The 19,848-nt window shown below is 38.6% G+C and overlaps 2 protein-coding genes across 12 annotated transcripts in view; one reads left to right on the top strand and one right to left on the bottom strand.

Moving 5' to 3' along the window:
• LOC136342915 (ribosome biogenesis protein BRX1 homolog) overlaps nt 1-19,848 on the top strand; it is a 60,029-nt gene that overhangs the window by 5,300 nt on the left and 34,881 nt on the right. The gene's annotated exons all lie outside the window — the stretch shown is intronic.
• CLIP-190 (Cytoplasmic linker protein 190) overlaps nt 1-19,848 on the bottom strand; it is a 35,862-nt gene that overhangs the window by 1,089 nt on the left and 14,925 nt on the right. For 2 of the 11 annotated variants that reach the window (XM_066289172.1, XM_066289183.1), the window contains 13 exons: nt 12,975-13,127; nt 12,681-12,920; nt 12,432-12,627; nt 11,208-11,451; nt 10,283-10,333; nt 6,499-6,639; nt 6,281-6,445; nt 6,189-6,209; nt 5,470-5,683; nt 2,239-5,405; nt 1,210-1,251; nt 886-1,067; nt 643-833 (listed from right to left, as the gene is read on the bottom strand). In XM_066289172.1, coding sequence (XP_066145269.1) covers nt 643-833; nt 886-1,067; nt 1,210-1,251; nt 2,239-5,405; nt 5,470-5,683; nt 6,189-6,209; nt 6,281-6,445; nt 6,499-6,639; nt 10,283-10,333; nt 11,208-11,451; nt 12,432-12,627; nt 12,681-12,920; nt 12,975-13,127 — 5,007 coding nt within the window. Of the gene's footprint in view, nt 1-642; nt 834-885; nt 1,068-1,209; nt 1,252-2,238; nt 5,406-5,469; nt 5,684-6,188; nt 6,210-6,280; nt 6,446-6,498; nt 6,640-10,282; nt 10,334-11,207; nt 11,452-12,431; nt 12,628-12,680; nt 12,921-12,974; nt 13,128-16,357; nt 16,439-17,027; nt 17,109-19,495; nt 19,559-19,848 lie in introns of all 11 variants that reach the window. The other 9 variants (XM_066289176.1, XM_066289177.1, XM_066289179.1 and 6 more) reach the window with 9 other exon arrangements.

Genomic DNA, 19,848 nt, shown 5'->3' with positions numbered 1-19,848 from the left:
ATACAGGTATTACCAATTCAAATCTGAACATAGGAAATGTCCAAATGGAACAGGAACTGCATAAAGTTTAATATGCCTGGGGCAAAAATCAACGAGATGCGTTTGATAAACGGAATGAAACGATTTATTTATACTTTACGACAATATCGGAAAAAAAATTAAACCGGTGTAGGTAAAGCATGTAAGGAATTCCGATTTTAACGAGCAGTTGTGTTTTCGTTTTTTTTCCATTTAAATTTATATCCCTATTTTTTGCGGATATTTTTTTAAATCTCAATAGTCTCAAAGGCAGCCATATCCACACTAATCTAAACATAGAAGTAGAGACGCCGGCCGGATTGACTTTGCCTATTTCAACCGTTAGCCTCTCGATGTACTTCGTTGGTTTTTGTTCGAGCCATATTAAACTTTCTCACGTATATTTCTCAATGTATGTTAGATCATTGATTTGGGAAGCTACTTCCGAAATTCAACCAAAAGGTTAGGTCTGTATTTTGAAAAAATGAGGCTGGAGCCAATATCTCAAAACCTAAACAACGAAAAGGAAAAGTTTTAAAATTAGGGAGCAGGCCTCGAAATACTGATAACAATTCATATTGAATTTCTTTCCTATAGCAGTCTTTAATACTAATGGGTTATTACCTCCACAAATCTCACAATAAGGCCTCGGTGGTGGCTTCTCTTTTTTCTCTTTTCCTAGTTGATAATTACTAACTGGCTCTTCGGACCCCTGCGTTGGACAGTCCTCTGTCTCATGGAGATCAAAATGTTCACAAATATCACAATATATCCTAGGGGCTACTTGGCGTTGAAAGTCTGATTTAAACCCGAGCCTAAGAATTTAAATAAATCACTCAAACTTAAAAAAAAAAAAAACGTCCTTACTGTCGTAACTCTTCAGTGGCCGCAGGGCTGTACCCCATTTCCAGGATTTCAATTCGGGCCTTCTGCTCGTCGTTTTTCCTTTGCATGTCCACAATAATTGAATTTAAGAAATCCACCTGTTTCTGGGCGAAGATTTTATCTTCGAGGAGCTGCTTGTAATCAGTAGGGACATTAGATTTTGCCTAATTCGAAAAGAAATACGTGCAAAAACGGTCTAAAAGCATGCTGCCATGCAAGGATTTATTCAGCTGCTCTATGGGTTTTATTAGGCTAGTCTAAGGCACTAAATATGCTATTTTAGTTTATTAAACAATGCTGACTCACCGCATTATCATCGCCAGCGCCGTTGGCGACAGGAGATTGAATCTGAAATATAGTTTGTGGTGAATTCCAAAAATATTTGAACGCGCCCTTTTTAAACATTTTACAAGTATTAATTAAATATACAGTGTGACCCATTTGTCTTGGGGTCAGTCTGTAAAAAGTTCATTGATGGTGCGACGAAGCCCGGATTTTCTTTTTCAATTATAGGGCTCGATAAACTGCAAGTTTTCAGCAAAAACGGACTGGTCGATATCAAATTCAAGGCCCACTACGACAGCTTCTAGGAGCGAAATTTTAATAAATCATATTAGCGATTTTTTTAGAAAAAATCTGTGCCCGCCACTGGATCGGCCACCCCTCAAAACGGGCCTGTGCAGAGTTTTATCGAAAAATTTTGGGTAGAAACGATTTTGTAAAAGAATTAAAAATGCATCCTCGGCAGTTATTTATCTTCGATAATTCATAGGCGGCTATGGAGAACATGTGAAGCGTTCAACTGTCAAACAAACGCAACAAACATCAACACCGACATCAGAACTTGTTTGTGCTTAATACAAATTAAATTATTATTAATCGTGATGAGTATGTAAAGTTTAAGTGTAAAAGAAAAAACGGAACGGGAATTGTTCGCCTTGTCGGCGACAACGTGCGCTCGGCAGCAGAAGCTGCGGCAGAATTCAACGTCAGACATCCCGATAGACCGGTAAGTCGAAGTACTGTACAACGCATAAATAATATTTTCGATGAATTTTATTACGTACAATTGCTTCTTGTGGTGTAATTTTCATTTTTTTTTAAATTTATTCTGTATGAGACCATAAATAAGTTCCTAGTGTGGTATCTCCCCAAAAACTTTGTACCAAAATGTGGAAAAACTGTGATTTTTGGAGACTAAGTATGCCATAGGCGGCGTTGCAAAATTTTATCGCCGAAATTTAACGAAAAATTGGGAAGAAAATTAAGGTGTTTAATGATACCACAAAAACTATCTTTTTACCTCAAAATTTACGCTTCAACTGGGCCACTTACCTTTTCTAATTGACTTTTCAGCTTTCCAATTTCTCCCTCTTTACTCGCCAACGTAATATCCTTCTGAGAGATCTCTCTTTGCAGATTTTCGATGCTCGTTTTCAACGCCGGTGTCCGGCTCAAATCATTTTGCAATTCGGCCACCATATTGCGCAGCAAAGTTTCCGAATATTCGACGGTCTTAATTTTTTCTTCATATTCACTAACGATTCCTTCGTTAAAATCTTGCAGTTTCTTATTCTCCAATTTCATCGCTTCGACAATGTCTTCGTTGTCTTTGATTTGTTTCTCAAGATCAACCAATTTGACTGAAGTGGTATCTGAAGTTTGCTGAACTTGCTGACCTAAAGAGTGGTTTTGCGATGTTAGGAGACGAATTTCGTCTTCTAACTGATCTATCTTGGCTCTGTAATCTTGATTTTGGGTTTGCAGAGACTCCACTGTTGTGGCACGTTGAGAGAGATCTGAAGAGATTTTGGTTTTGTCGGCATTCAACTGACTCAACTCCTCCTTCAGCTTATCAGATTCTTTGCTCTTATCGGCTAAAGTACCTTTTACCAATTCTATATCCAAATTTAGCTGTTTAACTTCATCCACTTTTTCTTGAAGACTACTTTCTGATTTTTTAATTTTATCGTTGACTTCAGACATCTTTTTCTTGTGGTCTTCTATCAGCTCCCTTATGAACACCTTCTGGTTTTCAGTTATGAGAATCATTTCATCTTCTTTAAGATGCAGCAGTTCTGTTTTTTCTGCTAAATTCTTATTGGCCTCCTTCAGCCTTTCTTCCAGTTCTGAGACGACTTTCGTTAAATCGCTTTTCACTTTAAATAATTCTGATGTTTTAGAACTAATTTCTGAATTTAATTCCAACACTTGTCGCTGCAAATGATCTTCATCCGCGAGCTTGCCTTGCATGCTTTCTCTCACTCTGGCAATCTCTTTCTTTGATTCAAGCAAAAGCTGTTTTTCAGTGTCTTGTTCAGTTCTTAGTTCAGTTAATTCTTTACTAAGACTCTCCACTTCATGCGATTTAATGCCGAGTTGATTGGTGAGTCTCGATATTTCTTCTAAGGCTGTTTCTACGGCTTTGGTTTTATCCTCTAACTGAGTATTGATTTTTTCTCTTTCGCCGCTTAGCAAAGTTTCGAAATCTGCCGCAATTTTTTTGGACTGTTCAATTTCTTTCATGAGTTTTTCACACTGAGTATTGGAAATGGCAAGTTCTTCTCTGAGCTTAACAACTTCAGTTTTTTGCAGATTTGCATCTTCCGCCGACTGAGTTAGCTCACTAATCTTGGAGTTTAACTCCAATTCGAAGTAATTCTTGTCAGTTTGCTGTTGCTGCTTTAATAAATCCATTTCTCTTGTTCTATTTTCAAGTTCAATTTCAGTGGCCTTCAGGCGCTCAACTTCAGCCTTGAGGTTTTCGATTGTGTCGCCATCAATCTTTCCTTGAGCTTCTCTCTTCAACATATTTGACTTCAAATTATCCAGGTCAATTGCTCCACTAGCCATCGCAAGCTCTAGCGCGGAGACCTGACTGTTCAATCTGAGGATTTCCTCTTTGTTTGCCTTAATTTCAGTATTTTGACTTGAAACGATTTCATCTTTGTCAGATAAAGCTTTTTTATGATTATCAACGAGCTCCCCCATCGTTTTCTCAGCGACTTCCTTGTCCATCCTCAAATCGCTCTTTAATTTCTCGCAGTTCTCCAATGTTGCTTTCAATGTGTTATCAAGTTCCATAAGAGACAAATCCTTCTGCGTAGTAACATCACTTAATTCTTTGCGCAAATGATCACATTCTGTGATCTTCTTCTTCAAAGAATTGTGCAATTCGTCTCGTTCTGTTTTAAGTTGTGTTTCCACGTCGCTCAAGTTGGTCTGGTACTGCAATAAGTCCTTGGAGGCAGTTTCCAAGTCCAGCTTAGTGGTCTGAAGTTCATTTTGCAAAGAGTGAATTAAGTTCTTATGTTCCACAATATCTTCAGAAGATTTTTTGATCTCGTGTATTTTAACGCTGAGCTCTGCTTCGGATTTTTGCTTCACTTCAGCAAGTTCTGACTGCAAATCGTTGTAAGCAATGTCTCTGCTTTCTAAATTAGACTTCAGAATGGTGATTTCTTCCAGTAATGCATTATTTTCGTTAGTTTTGCCTTGCAAATCCTGAGCTAAATGATTACTTTTTTCAATTTGAGCCTCGAGCTCTTCTTGCAACTTCTGCTCCGCTTTGCGAGAAGTTTCTTCGGCTGTTGTTAAAGTTTGCAAATCTTTTTCCAGCAGCTGGATTTTGGAGTTGCTCTCGGATAAAATTTTATTTAAATCTTCGATTATCTTACTCTTTTCTTCGCACTGAAGAGCAAAGTCGTGCTCTGCGGACTGGCCTTGAAGCCGCATTTTATCAATTTCTTGTTTCATTTCCTCTAAATTTTGCTGATGACCTTCAGATGCTTCTCTCAAATCGGTTTCGAATGAGACTTTCAAGGTTTCAATATTCTTGTTTAAACCATCGACAGTTTTCAAAGTTTCTTCATTCACTAGTTGAAGCTTGCGCAATTCTTCATCTTTTGCCTCTATCTTTTCTCTAAAATCTTGCTCTAACTTCCGCTTCTCTTTTATCTCATTTTCTAACTCAGCCCTGGCTTCTCCTAAACTTTTTTTAAGGCTAGATTCTATATCTCCCAAATTGCTCTGAAACTCGAGCAATTCCTTATTTTTGCATTCAAATTTGTTCTCAGAGTCTTGCAGCTGTGTTTCTAAGTCCCTAATTAAAGTTTCACATTTAAGAAGTTGATCTTTAAAATCTTCAATGTCTGCGATCTTCGAGCTCAGATCCATTTTCAATTTATCACAATCTTTCTGTAAACCGTCCTCAAATTTAAGACTTTCTGCTTGTAAATTTTCTATTGCTTTGTTCCTCTCTGCCAAAATTTTGTTGGCATTTTCAAGTTCCAACTGAAACCCTTCCGCGATCTTGTGCTTCTGCGCAATTTCTTCCTGTGCTTCTTGAAATTTGCTTTCTGCTATTTCCAGTCGGCCTTTCACTGTCGTCTGCTCCCCTTGCAAGTTTGAAATCTCTAATTTAAGGACATTGATAATTTCCACCTTTTCGTCGCAATCCTTCTTGCTTTGGTCCAAATCATCCTGAAGAGATTTTATTAATACTAAAAGTGCAATACAAAATTTAATTGGGGCAACTAAAAAAAAATAAAATTTAAGCAACAGTACCTGAGGTGGTGGCAGATGTGCCTTCCAAATCTACTTGTTTATTCCTGGTTTCTTGCAGCTCTTTCCTCAAACTCTCAATCTCAGCGTTAGCCTTGTTGAGCGTTTCTTGGGTTTCCCGACTCATTTCTGAATCCAAATTCTGAAGTATTTCTTTCTCTGCTGCCAGTGACTCTTCCAGCTCTTTAATTTTGGCAGCATTAGCTGCGTTTGCAATCTAGAGTAAAGCAATATGGCTTAGGGACGGGAGTAGACAAACAAAGACGGTTCTTGCTCAATACATTTAGCGTTGCAGTGCGTACGCTAACGTTATTTGTTGATGACGTAATAATTGTTAGATTTAATTTAAAATAGAAAAAAAGTTTTATGGTACGGTTGAGATTGAACCCCGGTTCCACCGTTCTGACTCCGATCGAAATACTGCACACCGTCGACCTGACGAACCCGGGTTCGTTCCCAACCACGCGATGCAACTTTTTTTAATTTTAAATGATAGCTAAAAATTATTACGCCATTAACGAATAACGTTAACATTAGCGTACAAACTACTACGGTAACGCTAACGTTACTGAGCCGGAACCCGCTTTGTCTATCTATTGACAGGTAGATGTACATAATATGAATGAAGAATTAGACAAACGCGTGTTGTCTCAAAGCCCAAACCAGACAATAATAAAAAAACAAGACACACATAGAAAAACAGCGCGGCACAAATAACTCACGTTTTGAGAAGTTATCTCTTTCTGCAATAAAATATCTCGCAATGAAGTACCTTCGCTTCTATCGAATTAGTAAAAAAATCATTCATTCTCACCTCTAAGTCTGCCCTAGTTATCTCTGCTTCTTCAAATCTAAACTGCCAATCTTCGTTCTTTTTTTTCTCGTCCTCCAACTGCGACAACAGTTCATTTCTACTTTCTTTAAGTTGATTGAGCAGTATAATGTGCTCTTGCAGTTGGGCTTCGCATTCGGTTCGATACTGAAGAACTATCGTTTTATTCACATAAGTATATATTATATATTTTTACTTACTTTTGTATACTCTTGAGTAAGTAGAGCCAGTTTGTGTTCAGCTTCATCGGCTTGACTAGCAGCTCGGGTAATTTCCGCCCTCTCAAGGTCCCTCTCTTTTAATAGTTGCTCAATATGTTGTTGTTTCTCCTTCAGCACATCCTGAATTAGGTATAAAATAAATATGATAGTTGTAATTTTATGGATGCGCAATAGACCCTCCCATTCCTATTCGCTGTCGGTATGTACAGGTATCACCAATTCGTGTCGGAACATATGTAATGTTCTGCAAGTGGGAGAAGGAAGGCATAAGTTTTACTATGCCTCCGACAAAGACCAACGAAGTGCGTTGAGAGACCAGCGGCTGATGTGGGCGGAGTTTGTCCAGATCCAGTTGCCAGATCTCCCACCATTTTAGAAATTTTTAATGATCTACATAACTTTTTTAGCGATGGATTAGTGTCGAATTTTTACCCATTTATAAATTATTATACATTTCTGCATTATATCATAATTTAGCTATATCATTGACGAATATAATGATCTAAATTCGCTGATATTTGTTTATGATCTTTTGGTTCTAGTGATGGATCAGTCGTTTTTTTTTCCTTTATTTGCTCTGCTGAGTTTTACTCTGATATTTTTTTAAATTTCCATCATCGCGAACGCAGCAAAATCGATACAAAATTTCAACATCAAAGTCGAGACGTTAGTCACACTGGCTCCGCCCACTTCATTGTTGATCTTTCTCGGGGGCATGTTAAACCTTGTGCGATCCTTCTCCCACTTGCAAAATTATTATATTCCGACTTGAACGAGTGACATCAGTATTTGTGCAACATCACTGGCTACTAAACACTAAATCTAGGTAAATTGAAGCATAATGTGGCTATTTCCTAAACTCTAGTAACTTTACGAAATTACATCTTATTTTAATGGAAAATTTCCAACTTATCTCACGAAAAGGCAAGTAAAAGCAGTTGAGAATCAAACTTAATACATGAACGATTTAGCCATTTAATCTTATCAAGCGAATACTTTGATTAATGCGTTCTTCACCGCTCCACGATGAGTGTACTTTTGGTTTGGGCGCATCCATAGTGAACTATCACGTTACTTTCCTGTAGAAAATCATTGAAGACATGTGGAAATATTTTCCTGTTGGCAATGCGACCTAAATCAAGCATTCAGTTTTATTTTTGAACCACTTCACGGGGCATTATCGCGTCTCTAGAACCTAACTACCTTATCATGGGTGAACACATGGAACAAATATTATCTAAATTTATTAGGAAGGTTATACGAATGCCAATTACTTTGAAAAAATTTAAGGTGTATGAGCAAAAATATTAAAAACTATAGATGCATGTTCGTTTAACAACCGCACGAGCATACAAAATTTATAGCTATTTTCTCAAAAACGAATCGATAGATTTTGAATCGCAACACAGCATTGAATGAAATTTTAAAAGACCTTTAATTTGAGATGTTACATAGCCCCCTGCGCCATTGAAAATGATTAACAGGGCTGCTGAGATGAGCGAAAAGGTGAAATTTGGCAATTAAATTTATATAGAAATTCGGCCCCTCAAAATTTGTTGCGAGATATTTTCGAAACTTTTCGAAAAGTTCTTATTTTTCAACATCACGGGGGTCAACTTTTTTCCATAACCCTGTTAAGGGTGATTTATTTAAAATAAAAAAAGTTCTTGCCGTTTGTATAATTTTCGGATTACATAATAGAATGTCTTGTAAGCTGCCAAACATAATAAATAGACCGCAATCATAAAACTTTTTAAATGGCAACATATCACTATTTGTTAGCTCCGTTGCTTTTTATACAGTGTGTTGAAATTACTGAACCTCGAAAGGGTCCCAACTGTTACAATCAATTGGTTTCCTACTTGAAAAAATCTAGAAACTCCCTATATAGCAAAAGGTTCTCAAGAAGCAGTAGGAGTTTCTGTCACTTGTCAAATGTGGCGCAATCTTGTTTTTTTTTTAGAAGCAAAACACCAAAAATTTTCAACTGTTTTATTGCAACACTTCTATCTGCTATTTAAAAATTTTGAAAACACCTTTTACCGTAAAATTTTTATGGAACCTCGGATCCTTGTTCACTATCATATAAATTTTCGCTTTCCCATGACTCGAATGCATGGAAATCGACGCAACAAATAACATAGATGAGGTCTATGGATATCTCAGTTATTTCAAAATGTAGAAGGTTGAAGCTTTGTAATAGAGACGACGAGTTTTTGAGATATTTAGCTTCAATTTTAAGCATAAATTACGAACATAATTAGACAGATGTCCTTGACATTATTTCCTGGCGATAAGGAACTGGCCAAATACAAACTGCCCACAAAGATGGGTAGGTCGTGGAGGGTCAATTGCTTGGCCTCCTCGATCGCCCGATCTAACACTTCTAGATTTTTATGTTTGGGAATTTATGAAGGAAAAGGTATCCTATATTCCTATAAATTCTCAAGAAGAGCTTATCAGACAAATAAGGAATTCTGCTCTTATAATAACTGCTCAGAGTTTGATAAATGTTCGACGGTGTTTATGGCAACGTTCTAATTTACATAGAGAAAGTAATGGCGATCATTTTGAACAATTTCTGTAATAATTATTATTTGATATTGATTCAAATTATTTTACTGGATGAGAAACGTGGCACGCACTACTTCATCATTTTGCAAATAACTAAACAACGGTGATGAACTGGAATGGTCCAAAGACGTAAAAGCTTCTAAATTGAACGGTCAATTTAAATTTCTAAAATTAAATACTATGCAGGGTACCATAGAAAGTTTTGGGCAATAAGATTGGTCCGAACCCCAAAAAAATATTACCCTGTAGATTTTCACGTTCATCTACCATTATCTAAACATGCATATGCTAACGAGTGACTTATGCTCAAAATTAGAGCTAAATATACCTTTTGGCAGTTATAAAAGATAGGTTGAAAAAAACGTAAAATTTCAACACCCTGTATATCCTTAACAAAGCAATTCTCGAATACACGTAGTTTATATGGAAACCAATATTATTTTTATGCGTAGAAGTGGTTGAAATCCTGCTACAGGAAACCCAAACACTCTGTATGTGTGTTGCGTATACCAGGATATACTATATTATAATTAACAAGTATTCCTGGCAAAGGAAAACATACTTGCACAGTGATCGAACGGGTGGAAGCTAAGGAAAATAAAACGCATGAATATGGCTTATTCATTGATATCATGAACTAACTAGACTAAAATTGATCTGTTAGTGTTGACTGGGATTATTGTGGTGAATAAGACTTTCACATACGGACCTAAAAATGGTTAGTGGAGAGAAATATTACAATACACATATAATGGCGCTTGATTATTTAATTAAATTTAGGCTTTAGTAATATAACTTAACAAAATACATAAATAATAATTAAAAAAAAAAAACTGCAAATACTGAAAACTCATAATTATATTATTACTGTGTAAGTAGCCCCCACAAAAAGCTTTCTAAAGTCAGAAATTAGTAATTTAGCTGATAACAATAATGTTTAAATTTAGTTTCATTAGAACATAATAAAATTGGAAAAATTCTTATCTTGTTACAAATTTTATAATTTTCATACATTAAGTCTACATTTACCTAAATAAAACTTATCACAAATTAATATTTTCATGTAAAGCTTTTTATACATTAATTTAATTATACATAAGATTTACGCCTACTAACGAAGGGTTACGCAACTAGTAAGCCAGCGATGTTGCTCATAACAATTACTGTCAATACGGTTTTAATAAGTTACCTGAAGAGCGGTTCTGGTAGGTACATGGGGAGAAGTACTGGACGGCACCTTCTGACAAAAAAAAACCCACAAGAATAGTTAAAAGGGAAAACAAACACAGTTTAGGTATCAATTAAAATGGGAGCATATTACCAAACACAAACCAACACTACGCTTATCAAGGCCCATTTCTTCCCTTTAGTGGGGCTTTTCTAAGACTGGCCCTTGTATGTCCTTTATTTTTTTAATTGGAATTTATTGACGCGACGCTCCCTTCGGCACAAAAAAAATTGCCCATTCATATACGCCGTTGGTTGCGGAGTTGCTGACGAGTCGCCGCTGGGCTGCCGGCGAGGGTAAACTAATTTTGTCTTTCTGGCGCTGGTGCTCGTAGCAAAACCGTAGCAGAAGGTAGCCATCCAAGGAAATTCGTCCTCGACGGCACGAAGGAAAATTTCCATGTTTAACGTGGTAAACATGCGCAGACGCAGTAAATATGCAGATTGCAAAACTACCTTTTGCCTTCGAATTTGGAAAGTAAAAAAGTTAGAGGAAACGTAACGGGGAGAGCCCAACAAGAAGTTACCCCCTCAATATTCGAATTTTTCTAGGAGATTTTTCCTTGACTGCATTATGAAATTGCACGTCACCCCAGACAATTAACCACGTTGCGACGACGCTGTTGGCGTCCCCGACAACACATTTCAAGGTAGATTTTTCACTAGCGATGAACGATAACTCCTACTTGCATTTAATCGACATGCAAAACACCACACAAGATAAAAGTGACACGAACATGCACTACTCAATTACACACACTGTACCTGGTTGGTTGGTGCTGACTTTGCTACTTTTTCGATAAAAATTTTCAACCCTCAACAAACGTAATACCTCGTGATGTAAACAAATTTATGAATGCTCATATTATTCAAAAACACCAGCCTACCTTGGGAGTTAAAGAGTTCACACCCAATCTTACCCTGCGTGCGGCCGCAGAGGCAGAACTAAGCATTGATAAGTTGGACGTCATTGACTCTTTAGACCCGGCCCTTCTCATACCACTCATAGGTGCCAATCGACCGGTCGGGGAATGGACTTGACATTGGTCACTAGGCCTTGCTTGATTAGGCGATTTACTAACTTTGGATACCGGAGAAAACAGTCCAAAGTTCGGCTGGCAATCAAAGTATCTGGAAACATGCAATATAAAGTAATGCCCTCAGTTCCGTATGAAATGAGCCACCCAGTAATAATATTAAGTCTTGTAATTTTGGAAAAATACTACTTCATGACGAAGCATTACAGCTTGAGTAAAAAAACACTTATTAATTAAAAAGTTAATAATCAGTAACATCGCCTCGTACAGTAATGTAAGCATGCACTCTTAGGAGAATCATTCGCAACAAATGATCAATATTCTCCTGGGGTATTTCATTCCGTGCTACCCTCAAGCTGGTGCCGTATATCATCTGTATTGTTTGGAGGCCTTGGTGAATTTGAAGGTAGTAAAAGTAAATACGAAGACAGCGACTCATCAGGTCCCGCAGACGTTCGATAGGTGACAGGTCCGGTCACCGTGCAGGCCAAGGCGGCATTTCCGGTAAGTTTTGAGATCGCGCATCAAAACTACTGCAACAGACCCTGTGGTTTGGAACCGATCACCAGTGACCATCCGTCTAAGAAGTTGATATTCGCATTTGGTGTTGTTGCGAGGAGGACGTCCGGCTGGACGATGTCGTTGAATGCCTTCTTCAGAACATAAAGGCCACATTCTCGCAATGGCGACGTAGTTCCGATTCGTTCTTCTGGCAGTTTCACGACAAGATAGTCCGCCCTCCTTCGTGCCGATAACTCACCCTCCAAAATCCGAGATGTGGGAGAAATTTCGACGCTTTCTCACTGGGAGAGTTTCAAGGCGTCCCGTTAACAGCTCGGCAACAATATAAACTGATATTTCCATGTAAATATTATTTTATTTATAAACAATTCAACAAAAAATAGAGACAAAAGAGCCATTGGCGTTCCCTCCTTTTTGGTGCAACTCTGATCACTTGGTGCTCTACTATGAAGCATTATTTTACCGAAATTACAAGACCTAATTATTATCATCACTCGGTGGTGCATTTCGTATGAAACTGAATGTATTCCTGCGTCTCTAACGGATGATTACCTGATTCCATTGACAGATCCATCATTCTTTCCTTTGGGTTCATCCAATTCCACTCCGACCCATTCTCCCGCGGCAAACTCGGTAATCCCTATAAACCTAACAATACCTACTTTGGAACCTTGGCTACTTTTAATTATAACTCTGTCGCCGATTTTGTAATCTACGTGTGTAGATGCCAAGCTTGTATTAGAACCACCTGGAACATCATGAACATTGATCTTCCAACAATTCACATTCACGGTGACTTACAGATGGAATCTGGCGACTTCACCGCCTTTCTATGGCCCTCTACGGATGATGGTGAAAAAGTATGCTTTTTGATATTTCCATTTTGAGTCGCAGGACTTGTAGTATATGTAAAAGTATCACCAGAGCCCCCATATTCTTGGTTTAGGGGGAACCGAGTAAGCCTTGTGAGGCGGGAGAATACTCCCTTTTTGGGTTCGCACATAAAATATCGAATTCCACCAACAGAACCGTCATTTTTACCTTTAAAAGGATTTTTTTTTAATTGATGACCAATTATGGGGTAATTATGAGTACCAATAGGCTCATCCAGAGCTATACCAGCCCACTCTCCAGGAGCGAACTGAGTCTCGCCTATGAAGGCGATGTGGCCAGGTTTTGTACCACCCACCCACACTTTCTGTCCTATTATGAAACTATCTGTGTCTTCTGTTAAAATAGCACTGGAATCTAAATAATGAAAGTTATATTAGTTAATAGATAATCGATTGTTAGGGCGAAATGTAGCTCACAAATTACCAAAAAATGCCATTTTTAGGGATAGTAGGGAGTTGTCTCTGATTTAATGTTGTTATTCATAGCTTGCCCACGTTAAAGGACGTACCAGCACCATTTCAATTATTTCGCAAGTTAGTTGTACATCTAAAAGCTATTTTCCTAACAGTAGAGTGGGAATTCGTTCCACCTACTTGAAGAATCCCCAAGTTGAGCAGCTCGGCGTTCTCAACAAGGACTCACCTTCGCTATGAACTGCTATTTTTGCCCCACGAGGGGCATTGATATCGTGCTCGCAACACCCGGTGCCCCGTTAAGGTCGGCGACGTACGTACTGTGGAAACTATCAGCCCTAGAGCTGACCAAATGACTATTTGCTTCTTGAGTTATTAATCACATAATCAAGAGTAATAAGAAATTAACCACGCTAGTAAAAGAGGAAAAATTAGGCCTAATCACTGGCGATCGAATATTCAGAAATACTCCATGGAAAGGAGCTGCGCATGCGTTAATATCTAATCATTTAAAAGAAGTGTGGTGCGCAACACACACATGCGCCATAACAGTATTTCGAGTTTTTGCAAAATTTTCATCGCCAGCTCTCCTTTTGATCATACTGCGAAGGATTGACGTTTAAATAATAATAAAAAAATAAATTTTCTTTTGAAAAAGATCTAAAAAAATACACTCACATAGCTCACAGATATTATTAACAACGTTTGCTCTCGAGCTCCAGGACCCTGTTACTCCTAATGCCGTACATCGCCGACTTTAGTCGAGTTACAGACACCGCACATTTTTGAGAAATCACACGAATTCTCTTTGGTTCTTACGCAAGAATCAGTTAATTTCTTCATTCTAAGCGCGACGCGAAATATCGGCAGAATCTTAAACGACCACAATTGTACGTATCATACAGGGTGGCCCATAGAAAACTTTTCGTCCTTTTGGACACCCTATCGCCAGTCCATTCTTTCAACGTCACAATCTGAATGGATTTACTAGAAAATGTCATTGACCCAGCATTCACTTAAATAATTCGGCAAAATAACCGTCACCGTGTCGAAGACGTGATTTTTCAAGATGGGGATCTTCCGCACTACACGGGCCCGGTAAGGCAGTTTTTAAACGAAATATTTCCTCACCAATACATTGGGAGAACGGGACCTACTGAATGGCCCGCACGTTCCCCAGATTTGTATCCGCTTTAGTTTTTTTTTTATAAGACCATTTAATGTCAAAACTGTATGCGACACAATTTGATCAGTTGACGGCCTGCAACAACGTGCTGTACGCGAATATATTCTCATAACCCCAGAAATGTCCAATAAGGTCAGAGAGCACTTGTACTACCATAGTATATGGAGGCCGGTGGGGGGCATTTTCCATATCTAAAAAATTGACATAATCGGCAAGTGAAATCGATGATATCACTTTTAACCGTTGATTTATCAAAGGACTGATAATCCAAAATTGAAAAATAAGATGCCATTGGAAAGGCGGCTGAACGCCCTTCGAAATGATGCGTAACATGATGCCCGTTTCCATTTGAGATTTTTATACCAACAGTCACCCCCGCCTAGAGGTTGCAGCTGGGAAAAGGTTTATACCAAAAAAAAAAAAAAAAAAAAAAAAAAAAATTACGACCCCCCTTGAAATTAAAGTTAACGGGTCGGAGCGTTTTCGCATTTTCTACATCCGAGCACAGGCAACTGCGGTGGAAAGTTTTCGGTGGAGACCACCCTGTATGTTGGTGGCCGAGGCAAAAGTAAGGTTTTGCCACCAGACCGTCTATCATATTGTCATTCATGTTCCATGTAACCAAGATTAAACGCCTGAGACGTGCTCAGACTCTCAGTTTTCCCAGTAAATCATGGGGGATATACCCGATTTGTTCCGCCAATTTGCGTGCAAACTACAATCAAATTGTTCAATACAATCAGCATTTCAAACGCAGAATGTGATGGACATTAATAGTGATTATATTATGTCAGCTGTTCTTAATCACGGAGATTAATAACCACCCACTTGCTACTTGTCAGTGATTTTATTAATTAAATTCTCCTCGCAGACTTGCGACGATACAGTGCGGCATTAAACAGGGCAAAAAGTGCTACTTTCAGACGTTCGTTCATTTTTTTAAACGTTGATTACGTCACAGGTGGCCCAAAATGGCCGCTAATTTAATATCGAGACCTGGGTCACGTGACGTCCCAAATTGAAGAGTTCTTAAAACCATATCCGATGGTGCGTCGCGATTCAGGATGTATCGATTAGTTTTTGAGATATCTATAAATCTGTAAATTTGGAAAAAAAGTGCTATACAAACTCAGTTAAATAGTGTGTAAACAGTGAAGGCGTTTCTTTGCTGATAGGAAATTGGTTAGTTTGTTGTCCATCTTGCGCTCACAAAGTCTTTGATAAAAAAAAATAATAATAAAAATAAATAAATAACCAAAGACCCAATGTGAGCATAAAATCTAAAATAAATCAGTTTCCTATTAACAAACGAGTCTTCCATTGTTTACGTACGATTTTCACTGAGTTTGTATCGCATTTTTCGCCGAATTTAACCTGTTTTTCTCAAAAATTAATCGATAAATTTTGAATCGCAACACAGCATCGAATGTCGTTTTCAGAGACCTTCAACTCGAGATGCCACGTTTCAATTTAAAAATTCGGCCCTTTTGGGCTTCCGGTGACGTCAGCAACATCTAAAAAAAAAATAAAGAAACGTCTAAAGATAAGATTTTCTGTACTATTCGATGCTGTTTTTGCAGTAAAAAAAAAATTATTCGTGAAAAGCTCAACAGGGAGGGGGGGTAGAACTTACATCTGGAAGCTGTTGCACACTGTGTCTCTCTAAAATTGTTACAAAGCTCAGTCGGACTTTGCCAGGTCGACAGTGAAACGATTAAGCCATCATTGCTCCAAACCGAAAGTGGATAATTTCAGAGCTACAGAGTGGCAAGGTTAAAATTTACATCCCCTCGTAGGAAAACCTTTAAGCTTCGATCTCAGCGCCAAAGTAGTACTTCGCGCACTCGACACATGTGTAACTGTTATCGCCATTATTCGTCAATTTCTCTATCCAAAACCAATTTTTTAGTAAGAACTTTTTTCGTTATCAATCATTTAATGAAATTAGCGTGTTAGGTAAGTGTTCCCTCTACCAATAACTATACCTGAGTGGTGGCTAAGACCAGCTTCGCTAAGCCGATGTTGGTGCTGTTCCCAAAGACCGTCCATAGAGGAAGCGGGACTACCTATTGTGCAAGCGACACAAAAGCATAATGAAGGAAAACACACGAAAAGCGGAAAATGTGCTTAAAGTTCATAATAACCACACGAATCTATTGGTGGTCGATTAAGGGTCGGTTACTCAATCGGACTTTAAAATCTTGCTTCAGCTAAATCTTCTGGTTATTACTGACACCCACGAGGAAGACAATTACTATACGTGTTGGCTAAGCTTAAACTGACCTGAACAACTGGGCCTAAAATTTATTACTAATTCCCTCAGCTTCCGCTCAGTAAGCAACATTAATTTTAAAATGCGTCTAAATTTCCCTCAAATGAATTACAAGCAATTTGCATTTAAAATTGCAAATAAACAATTGTCAAAGCATTCAAATCTCCAATGAACCATCAACCCATTGAGTTCTTGACAGAATCATCGTCGCTACGAATTCGGCAGATCATCGAACGTTCCAAATTCTCCTCCGAACTGATCTATCAACTATTAAACAATTATCATTGTCATCAGCATTCAAATATTGCGATGATTCAACGATTTATGCATAACGTGATTGGTTAGTTGAAGTCGAACAAGATGTGGGCGAAGTTGAAACTTACTGGACGAAAGTCTTTTGCGACGCAGTAGTCCGTTCCAAGGGCGGATAGATGGGTCGTCTTCGAAGTCTTCTTCCAAAACATCTAAAGCACCATTTAAAACATGCTATAAGTCACGGGGTATACTTGTTAATCACGCACAAACCTGACGATGGTCGTGTAAGGAAAGTTAGAAAAATACAGGGTCTGTTTTTTTCGATGAGTAGTGAGGGGATCTTGGAAACTAACACTTACGAAGTCGGCTAAATGGGGAAAGGGCCGCAGCTCGAGGGGACCGATTCTAAACCACGTTTGGTGTCTTGAAAAAGTCCATGGCTTATTAGATTTACAGGGTGCAACATCTAACTTGAGACACCGCAAATACGTTAATGGTAAAATTTGTGTCCCTCTGTCCCCCTCCGTGGGGGGTACCCTTTGAATTCTTAAATCGCATCCCCCACTTTTTAATTGGAATTCTACGGCAAAAAGTACGTAGAATTTGTCTGGAATGTTTTTTTAGATTCATGGTAGATGGCGCTGTGATCAACGAAATTTCATTTTCTTTTGCATTTCTTTATAGAACTTTTTTGTAATATGTACAAATTATGACCATTCAGGGCCCATTTTTCTGGGAAACGCTAAATGTAAGCGAATTTGGGAAATAGTGCATTTTCACTGTAAAAGAGGTTGCTTTTAGCGAATACCACCTTTTCGCGTCAAAATTTTACCAAAAGTTCCGTCAAAAAATAAGCATGTACACCACCACAAAACGTCACACCAACGGTTATTTTTAAATTTTCCTTTTGTAAAAGTATTCCAGATCCAATTTTATGGCCATCTGCCAAATTTCAACTCTCTGCGACTTTCCATTCGCCAATTGGGGGGGGGGGGGTCAGAGGCCACATCATCAGCCCCACCTTTAAATCTTCATGAGCTTCTTAAGAAACTACGCGTCCCCAAAGTAGCGGCCCGTACTTTTGAATCACCCTGTACACCATTTCTCTGGTAATTGAGAGGAGTCGACGTTTCGGTCTTAAAATACAAAAGTTGATGAACGCAAACACGTTCGTTGAAGGGGATAAGTGCATACAGGGTGCTTCAAAAGTTTATAGGAGACATTGCGCTAGAAAATTTCCGCGCATAAACCCCTGGTCGGGAACGAGCCGTTTTGGCTCTTGGGCAATTTCCGTTCAAAAGCGTAGTGTTTTCGTATCAACACTGAAAAACATCGACATTCAAGTAATTTTCATTAAAAAGAACGCAAAACATACGAAACAAAATAAACACGTTTTTCTCTTCTGATAAGTTATGACAAACTATATATTCTCTAAGACGATATTGGCAAGAAGTGATTTCATTCATGGTCGCACTCCATCGAGTGTTTCACACTCTCCAATGGAATTTTTTGTTTCAATTTGTTGAAATGGTCCAAATTACATTTGAAAAGACGCATCTTATGACGAAGCAAGATGCAACACCCGCGAACTGACTTTTGTACCGAGTCGCCGACATGCGCAAAACATTTCCGTCAATTTTTCGTGGGATAAGAAAAAAACGCAACTTCAAACCAAATGGTCGGTGGCCCCTAAGGAAAAAAATTTGCATCAACCTCGAGAACCACCTACCGTCACAGCGCACGTGCAAAAACGCCCATTCCGCACCGTGGCGGGTGTTCCACCAGCAGCTATTGCACCCTTGCCGGGTTCAAAAGCGGGTACAACTTTGCCGATGGTTTTTACAACGCATATTGCAGCAAAACCACGTTTCGGTTAAATAACTTTATTTATTGATGAGGTTTGTTTCACAAGGACGGGTGCTCCAATGGTCGTATAGAGTGATGAAAATCCTCACGCGAAACGCATCACATGGCGTCAGAATCAGTTTGGTATTAACACGTGGGCCCGTGTTGTTAGTGACTTTTTAAGTGGTCTGTCCCTGCTTCTACCTCGGTTGAAACGGTTAACATCTTTCCGTTCGATGCTTTACGGAGAAATTTACGTACAAAGGTCGAGGTTCGCCATTTTGAACTATTATTTTAAATTTATCATTTTTGCGTTGTTTTCAATTAAAATTACTTAAATATCGATGTCTCTTGGCGTGTCAACCGCGTTACGTTCATTGACAAAACTTGCTCCGGATTCAGAACAGCCTATTTTCGACTGGGGGTGTAAATGCGAACGTTTCCTGCCGCCACGTCCTCTTAATCCTCCAGAAGTTTGGCCGACTTCGCCTCCATTCAGCCAACTCTGAATTTCTTGCCGTTTTCGAGATCCCAATGGTGCGTTCGAAATTTCGGAAAAATTGCGAAATCTTAAGGCAATCGGAGAGAACGTTTAAATTTTCGCACCTATCGGAAATTACAAAAAATAAATAAATTCTAATAAATTTCGCAACTTTCGCTTATTTAATGATTTTTAGAACGGCATTAAACGCAACTCCTGACCGTTGGACACGAGATTTGGGGAAGTTTTGCCGCCAACCATTACGCCTACCTGTTAATCTGTGTCGTCCGAATTCGTCGGTCATTTTTTTAAGGGGGTCATCCATATTATCTGCTTAAACAAGAAAATTAGCACAAATTTTATATCAAATAATCGTGCGAATATGCAGATATTCCAAACATAAAACTGAGAAATTCGTGTTACCTACATCTAGTCAGCGCCAGTGGCGGCCAAAGAATTAAGAACTAGCTATTTCACTGGGGTTGCGATATACAGGGGGTTTCAGAGTTGAACTAATAAAAGCTCCCGGGAGATTCTTCTCGGCAAAATATCGAAAAAAGTTCACATGAACGCGGGTTCGAAAGTGCTTCGTTTCCGAACTACCAGGTGCTAAGTTTTTGTTT

The sequence above is a fragment of the Euwallacea fornicatus genome, chromosome 13 (assembly GCF_040115645.1).
Source record: "Euwallacea fornicatus isolate EFF26 chromosome 13, ASM4011564v1, whole genome shotgun sequence".
NCBI classification, from domain to species: Eukaryota; Metazoa; Arthropoda; class Insecta; order Coleoptera; family Curculionidae; genus Euwallacea; species Euwallacea fornicatus.
Note: the sequence above shows the minus strand (reverse complement) of the source record. Positions and strands in the feature narration are given on the sequence as shown.